Genomic DNA, 8,855 nt, shown 5'->3' with positions numbered 1-8,855 from the left:
ATGTATGCTAGTATATGTTAGCGGGCGGGGCCCGGAGACAGGCGGGGCCTAAGGAAAACAGATTTGTGCGCTGAGCGGGGCTCGAAGCCAGGCGGGGCCTGGTGACGGACGAGGTCCGATAGCGGGCGAGAGCCTAGTATGTGGTTATGTGCTCAGTGTTATGTATGTCATGTATGGATCAGTAGATATGCATGGTATGTGGTAGGTTGGGGAACTCACTAAGCTTCGTGCTTACGGTTTTCAGTTTTGGTTTCAGGTATTCAGTTTTCAGAAGAGGAGCTCGGGAGGGTTGCAGTGCACACACCATGGCAAGTTAGCCTGGGATGTTTACTCTGATGATTAAACAAGTGTTTTGGAAATGAAACTATAATTTTTCATGTAAACCCTTTTTGTATGTTTGAATGACTTAACGCTATGAATTAGTAATGTTTTTTTTGAAAAGAAATTTTTGGACTCGAAATTTGGGATGTTACACTTTACAAATTCATTTATATATTATATATGAACTAATATATATATGTGGAGAATAAGATAAAGTGTGAGACACTCCAAAATCCTTCTTCCATGCATCATGGCCAAATCCTACATGATAGGATTGGATAGTTTGCTTGAAACTTTCTTCTTACACACCATACTCCTTAAAGACCCATACCTTTGACTTTGTAGAGGTATGGGTCTTTGATTGAATATGTAAGTATAAATAAGATGCATGAAGCTTGCATTTGAAGGTTGATCCTTCCTTTTTCTCTTAAGAACTGTAGGTTCTTCCTCTCACCATCTCTTACTCTCTTTTGAAGCCAGTTGAAGATATGGTGCTTAGAAGTGCTTATCCTTTAGTACTTAATTATGGTACATACTTAAAGGTTTAATAAGTACTTCATACAATATGAGAATTAACATTCTTGGTGGCATATACATGTTGGTAGATACATGATAGAGAAACTATTTCTTGTGTTTTTGTCATCTCCATCGATTCCCCAAAACCAAATAGGGTTAAAGTCTTCAAAGGTTATATTCTTAACATCCTATGGTTGTCATAATCTTTCTAATATTGTGTAATTGAATCCTTGGTGGTTTTGTTAAAATAGTCTTAAAATAAACTAGTTATTTTAAAATTGCTTCCGTTGCCGTTTAAAATTATTTTACAAAAAATATCGTTTTTAGCTTTACAAAACTCTTCACTTTGAGGCTTAACATATTTTCCATTATATTTTAATTATTATAATAGAATGGTTTTCTAATATTTAGTTCATTTTTGACCAAATATATGTTGTTACTCTTTTAATCGTTGTATAACATAAACATCGCCACATACCAATGGTATAACCAAATTTAAGTCACATGGAGAATATTTTTCTCATACTCCTTTAATTTTTTCCAAGCATAAGCAATTATTTTCTCTCACCGTATTAACACACAAATCAGTACCACATTTAAAGACTTGTTGTAGACTATAAAATCTTCAAGTTCCTATGGGTAAGGATTATAGGGTCAAACTCAAACCTAGCAGTTTGATGTGACATTAATTGTTAGTATAAATTGATTAGTATGGCTAACTTAGATAACTCGAGCTGGTTTGGCAGTTTGAGTTGCCTAAGATTTATATAACTTAGTCCTACAGAATTATCCTTTCGTATATATTTCATAAAACGTATGAAGACTTCATCTACTAAATATAGAGTTTGTTGAATGTTCAAATACGAAGATATTGATAATACTTGCACATGATTGGCACTGAAGTATCCATGTTTATATGGACTCTGTTACTTGTTTTAGATTAGTATTTATGTAATTTTAATCGTCTTTGGGAGTACTTATGTCATATTACTATTACTATTGACATACTTCTGTAGAAAGTCAATAGAGATTTTAGAGAGTTAGCTTATTTTGAGGTGTGTATTAGTTATTCTATGTGTTATTCAGAAATTATTTTAATCAATAAGATTCACTTTCAAAGTAATTGTGTGTTCTTAATTGCGTGCAATATTTAGGATCAACGAGGACCAAATTTGATCTCCTTAATCGCCTTACCATTGACCATGGTCCATATCAGTTAGGGGTGGCAAATCGTGCTATCATTTCGTGTTATACGACACGACACGACAAAGTTTTATGTAACACAAAAACGACATGACACGATGTGTTTTTTTTAACTAACACGAAAACGAATGAATTAAAAAAGGGAAAATGACTTATAAGGGTAACAAAGTATTAGACTTGTACAAAAAATATCATTGAACTTTTTTTTGTACACATATCACCAATCAACTATAGTTTTTGTACACATATCACCAATCAACTATAATTTTTGTACACATATGACCTTTAAACTTCACCTTTGTTCAAAAAATATCATTATGTTACCGGTAATAGTAGGTCACCAGCCACGTAACATGCCACGTGGCATGTCATGTGGCTGCTGACGTGGATTTTATTGTATATTATGTACACATTATACCATTAAACTATTTTTTGTATACATTATACCATTAAACTTTTTTTTGTACACATTTTACCATTAAACTTTTTTTGTACACATTTTACCATTAATGTTATATAATTTATTGAAAAAAAATATCATTTCAAAAAATACATATCATTACATAAAAGTAGGTTTCCCATCACCTGATGTGGATTTTACTGATTTTCTAAATTTTAGTAAACTTATCATTATAAGTCATTTTCCTATCGGTAAACGACATAATTTCAATGCACTTTTTTAATCATCAACCATAATCAAGAAGATGGGTAATTATAATAAGGTAACATGTACAAAATGTTTCATGAGTTTATAAGTGTGCCTCAAACGTAGTTTCCTAAGAAAATGACTTATAAGAATATGTTTACTAGACATTAGCTAAAATAATGAACATTTGAGTATTTCTTCGCCGCTCCAGATAAAAGTCTCAAGTTCAAACCTTGTTGGTTTCAATTGATGTATGACCAACATAAATTGACAATATAGTTGTAAAAGAAAGTCCTTAGTATCATTGTAAAAAACAAACCGTTTCCCCCAAACCTTATAAAATGAGGGAGTCACAATAGGTGATGGAAAACCTATTTTATGTAAAAATATGTATTTTTTGAAATGATATTTTTTGAATAAATTATATAAGATTAATGGTAAAATGTGTACAAAAAGTTTAATGGTAAAATGTACACAAAAAAAAAGTTTAATGGTATAATGTGTACAAAAAATAGTTTAATGGTATAATGTATATATAATATACAATAAAATCCGTCAGTAGCCACATGGCATGCCACGTGGCATGTTACGTGGCTGGTGACCTACTATTACCGGTAACATAATGGTATTTTTTGAACAAATGTGAAGTTTAATGGTCATATGTGTACAAAAACTATAGTTTATTGGTGATATGTGTACAAAAAAAAAGTTCAATGATATTTTTTGTACAAGTCTAATACTTTGTTACCCTTACAAGTCATTTTCCCATTAAAAAACGACAAACACAACACGACACGAAAAATATATCATATACTAAAAACTAGTTTGTTCAGTGAATACTTTATCAAATATAACACGACAAACACAAAAAACACGATAAGGAACTGCTAAATCGTGTCAATTTCGTGTCGAATTTTGAACACGAACACGACACGACACGACATCGTGTTTTTTACAAGTAACACGAACACGAATTCAAATTTCAGTTTCATCCCAATTTCGTTCCGTGTCGTGTAGTTTTGTCGTGTCGTATCATAAATTGTCACCCCTAATATAAGTACTAATGACAAAAATAAATGATGGGATAATGATGCTATAAAACAAGCATCTCTGCATAGTATTTTTTTATGTTGTCTCATCAAAGTGTTGGTAGATTGCATCGATCTATTTAAAATGTTGGATTTAAATATAAACACTTATTATAACTATGTTTACAACTCTAATCCTAGTTTTCTTTGTCAACACGTATTTCTAGAAAGAATCACCATGAACAACAGTGTAGTAAAGTAAAGACGAGGCTAAAAGTATGAACATAAGTTTCATTCATAAACAGAACACCATCGGCTCATAAAATTTAGCGAGATATTCATTGTCTTCTGTTTTCTGAATTCAGAACTAGATTAAGATCAATAATCTATTCCTCCTATATTATAGATATTATAAACTATATGTACAAATCAATAATCAATTTTTTAGCTTTTCTTTAGTTCCATCTTTTTGCATTCTTCGTTCCTTTTGATTTCTGTTTCGCCTGTTGAACCGATTGCATCTTTTGCTTCTTGCGAACTTCTCTTTCCGCCTTTATAAATTTTAAAACAAAATCAAAAACCTTAAAATGTTTACTTGGTCAAGAAAGAAATACAGTTTAATTATTTGTAAACTTGTAACATGATCAAGATTTTTTGTTATGAATTTTATTTCACCTTTGTCATCTTGGATTTGGCTTTTGCTTTAGGGGACTTGTCCTCTATCTCAGCTTCTCTTTCTAGTGCCTTTTCTCTTGCCTCAATGTTCTTCTCAAGATAATACTGTTTATTATGTCAAATAATCACATACCAACAAGTTATACATTATTTTTCTTTATTAAATAAAAGGGGAAGAAAAAAAAACAGAAAAGCACTTACATCATAATCACCCATATAGTCTTGTAGATCTCCATTTTTTACTTCAAGAACTCTATTCACTATTTGTTTTATAAAGTATCGATCATGAGATACGGTAATCACAGTTCCCTCATACTCGGATATCGCTTCCTAATAAACAAAAATAAGATAAGAGTTTACAAATTATTCCACAAGTATAAATAGTTTCTGCAGAATAAGCATATGCTAAAAAACAGTGCTTGACTTTTAAATCCTTTAACTTATTTGAAATTTGTCAACATTTCTTGGTACCTTTTTTCAATTTAATATTTTCAAAACACAAAATGCTAAATAAACATTAGAAAAAAAAAAGTAATATAAATAAAGATGTCAATTGAGAAAAAACCTCAAGCATTTCTTTGGAAGGTATATCCAAGTGATTAGTAGGCTCATCTAGCACAAGTAGTGTGGAAGGCTTCACCATGAACTTACAAAATGCAAGTCGCGCCTGAAACATAACCATGTTTATGAAATTACTTATTTGCCCATCAGCCTTGAAAGGGTATTTTAGACATTTAAAAACTAGTAAACCATTGACCACCACCACCACTTACTTATTTTCCTTTTTGCTTTAGAAATGAAAGCAGACAAAATATTGGGAAAGAAAGGGAGCAAAACTAATACTATATCAATGAATGAGGAAAAAGACCAAATTGCCCTTTTTTGTTTTGGAAAGACAAATATTTACCTTTTCACCACCACTTAACAGAGAGACTTTCCTATCTAACATATCAGCCTTGAAATTACAACGTCCAAGGAGTCCCTTTATATCATCAATTTTCCAGTCTTCTGCAGCTTCTGCTACTGTATCAAGCACGCTTTTTCCTAAATCAAGAGCCTCAGCCTGAAAAGTAGAATGATCAACAAATTAATTACTACTACTAGAAACTAGAATAAGGGATTGTTTTCTTTTCTACATTGAAATGACCATTTTACCCTTGCATTCCAATAAACAAATTAACTATAACGGTATTCATCAATTAAACATGAGAGGAGTTTAGAGATTGATTTAAGTCAGTTTTTTTTTTTTGGCTTAACCCATCAAGTCATTCTGTCTATAGAATAAATCAAGATTAAGTTCTTAACCCATTAAGCCCATTAAGTAAAAAAAGAAACAACCCCTTTAATCCAATAAGCTATATAATAATAATAACAATGTATAAATGGATGTTTCTTTTTCGCTTCATGCAGAAAGAACGACTTAATATAAAATTTAAAAACAAGGCTTTCCCAAATAAGTTAAGTAGAGTACTACTCTTTACCCAAATACTTTATAAACATTTGTAATATGAGGAAATTATGAAACTAAAAAAAAGAAAATGCATCACCTGATTTTGCTCAAAGTAGTTTGGAAGCACGTTGTGTTCACCAAGAATTACTTCACCACTATTGGGCTTTTGTAAGCCCATAATTAACTTAAGTAGAGTACTCTTTCCACAACCATTTGGCCCAATTATTGCAATTTTCTCACCCCTTTCGATTGATATGTTAGCTCTTTTAAAAAGAACCTGGATAACCACAAAACCAGACCATATCCTTACATATTTAAACATAACAAACAAAATAAAAAATTCAACTTTATTATAAATTAATTATGGAATTACCTTGTCTTCATAGCTAAATTCTAGATTCTTTATTGTCACAACAGATCTTCCACTTCTTCCACGTTCTGGAAATCTGATCTTCATTTGTTTTCTGATGAATGGCTTATCAACTTGTTCTTCCTCCTGAAGCTTCTCTAGTTTCTGAAAAAAGAATTAGAAAAATTGAGAAAAAGACCTTGTTTGGAAAAAAAAACCCTCAACTTTGTCTTTTTTCCGAAAAAAACCCTCAACCTTCTTGAAGGAAATACAAATACCTTTTCAGCAGTAGATGCACGCCCTGAATTTGCTCCAGCACTTAGCCTACTAATTAAGCCTCTTGTATGCTCGATTTCCTTCTGTTGTTTTTCCCAAGCTGTAAACTGAGATTCAATCCATGATGCTTTACTAATTATATAATCAGAGTAATTTCCAATAAATGTTCTTGAAACTCCCATGTCAGTCTCCACTATTTTTGTGCATAATTGATCAAGAAAAGCTCTGTCATGAGATATGATCACCATTGGAACATCTTGCTTGTTAAGATAACCTTCAAGCCACTCAATTGTGTCCAAATCAAGATGATTTGTAGGTTCATCCAGTAGTAATAGATCAGGATCCTGCAAAAAAAAACAAGATCGATTGAATCTGTGTGTTAATTTCCTCATCAAGAAACAAAAATTAACTGAAACTGATTTACAAAAGGAGTATAATTCGTTAATTTATCATTACAAACCAAAACTTATTGAAACTGATTTATGAATCATACCTGAAGCAATATTTTCCCAAGTGACATTCTCATCTGCCAACCACTGCTATAAGATGCAACAAGCCGATCTGAATCCTCCAGTGAAAACCCAAGTTCAGGCATCAATTTGTTAATTTTTACATCGACCATATCCAAATTCACAGCCTGTGCTCTCCTCTGAAGAAGATCAAATTCATCCAAAAGCCTCCCCATTAACTCCAAATCATCAACAGAACCTTCGATTGCTTTCTGAACCTTCTCTAACCTATTTGAAATGTCCATTTCCTCCTTAAACGCATTCAAAAACTCCTCCCTCACTGTCCTCGTCATTGAAACCTCAAATTCCTGGCTCAAAAACGATATCCTCATATTGGGTTTCGCCTTCACAACGTTACCTGAATCGGGTTCTTCCATACCGGAGATAATCCTCAACTGGGTAGTTTTCCCAGCGCCATTAACCCCCACTAACCCTACTTTCTCCCCTTTTTTCACCTCCCAACTCACATCTTTCAACACTGTAACACCCTTATAGCTTTTACTTATGTTCTCTAACCTAACACCAGAAGATATACTCGACGCGCCACTTCCCGATTGTTTGTTCCCTCGTCTATAATTTACCGTTTCCGAGTCCTTTGAAAACAGACTCTCTATATCGTCTTCATCTACACTAGTAATAGCACTGGTTTCGGTATCTACAGCAACGGCGGATAACCTAATTGGATGATGTTTTTGGGATATTTTTGTGGGTTTACTGGAACAACTGTTTATGGGCGTCGAAATTGGGCGAATACGCGGCCGGAAACAGGGTTTACGGAGGTCAGAAAGGGCTGTGCCGGTTAGAAAGGTGGAACGAAGATCAATACCGTGAAGTTTAGTTGTCAACTCCATTGTTGTTGCAGAGCTTCCGTGACTCTTGCCGGCAGAAGAGAGTGGAAGAACTCTATGTTGGAACTCTTGGGGTAGAATGAATATGAACTAGTCCAAGATTATTATTTGTGACTGGTAATCGTTGGGTATTTTTTGTTAATTTCTGAACCACAAAGGGGAAATTGGAATCAAGATAATAGATGTTGTCCCAATATTGGCCATCCATTTTTATTGGGATGGAGATAGGTGAGATGATTTTGTACGTAGTGATTTTGGAATTTGGATACTAGATTATACAAATGGTCCCTATAGTTTCTTTGAATTTGTAGGTATAGATAGTGTTTGTTTTTTAGACGTTTTCTAACTTTTTATGTGTGCAAACGAATAGACATTTTTGATCGTAGATTGTTTGTGTCATCTTATCCTTCCACATATAAAACATGCATTTCTAACCTTGCAAATGTAAACATGCATGAATCATTTTTTTCAACCCTAAAAAAAGAAGTCCTTTTTTTTCTTTCTTCCCTACATTCACCTCACCTTTAGCTTTCTCCCTCTACTAGTCGTTTCATCCTTCTCCCTCTTTTTCTGTAATTTCGTCAGACCACCAAAGAGTTGGACCAGGGCCCGCCCATGGGCGCAAGCTGGGCGACCGCCCCGGACTCCTAAATGTCATTAGTGCCTCCATATATACTTGTTTTATTGGTTATATACTATAAGCCCATTGATTTTAAGCATATTTGTCACACCCTAAAACCGGATCGGCAGAAACGTTTGGGGGCGGAGGACGTCATGTTTAGTATCACAAGACATGCATCATAGTAATCAAAATAATAAACAGCCATTTCATTAGAAAGAAAGTGTTTGCAAGGTATGTGGTTCACAAAACATAGACTACATAAGCAAATAACAAAATAAGACACGAAGCTATTATGCTCCATCTTATGAATCCCAGTGCACGTACCTGTCTACTGGTCTCCTGAGAATACAAGTTATTTTGAAAGCGTAGATCAGCATTTAAGTTGGTGAGTTCATAAGATATTAGTGATGTA

The 8,855-nt window shown here is 33.4% G+C and overlaps 1 protein-coding gene across 1 annotated transcript; it reads right to left on the bottom strand.

Moving 5' to 3' along the window:
- Window positions 1–3,985: 3,985 nt before the first annotated feature.
- On the bottom strand, window positions 3,986–7,904 carry ABCF5 (general control non-repressible 5). The gene is made up of 9 exons (XM_079034585.1): window positions 6,958–7,904; window positions 6,467–6,808; window positions 6,213–6,353; window positions 5,937–6,116; window positions 5,297–5,452; window positions 4,955–5,056; window positions 4,591–4,719; window positions 4,390–4,494; window positions 3,986–4,265 (listed from the first exon to the last, which is right to left on the bottom strand). Exons 1-9 carry the CDS (start codon window positions 7,822–7,824, stop codon window positions 4,170–4,172), a joined length of 2,118 nt encoding a protein of 705 aa, XP_078890711.1. The 5' UTR covers window positions 7,825–7,904; the 3' UTR covers window positions 3,986–4,169.
- Between the last annotated feature and the right edge of the window lie 951 nt (window positions 7,905–8,855).

Source organism: Lactuca serriola, chromosome 4, assembly GCF_051521515.1.
Source record: "Lactuca serriola cultivar US96UC23 chromosome 4, Lser_US96UC23_V15, whole genome shotgun sequence".
Classification (NCBI taxonomy): Eukaryota; Viridiplantae; Streptophyta; class Magnoliopsida; order Asterales; family Asteraceae; genus Lactuca; species Lactuca serriola.
This window is presented reverse-complemented; position numbering and strand designations above follow the sequence as displayed.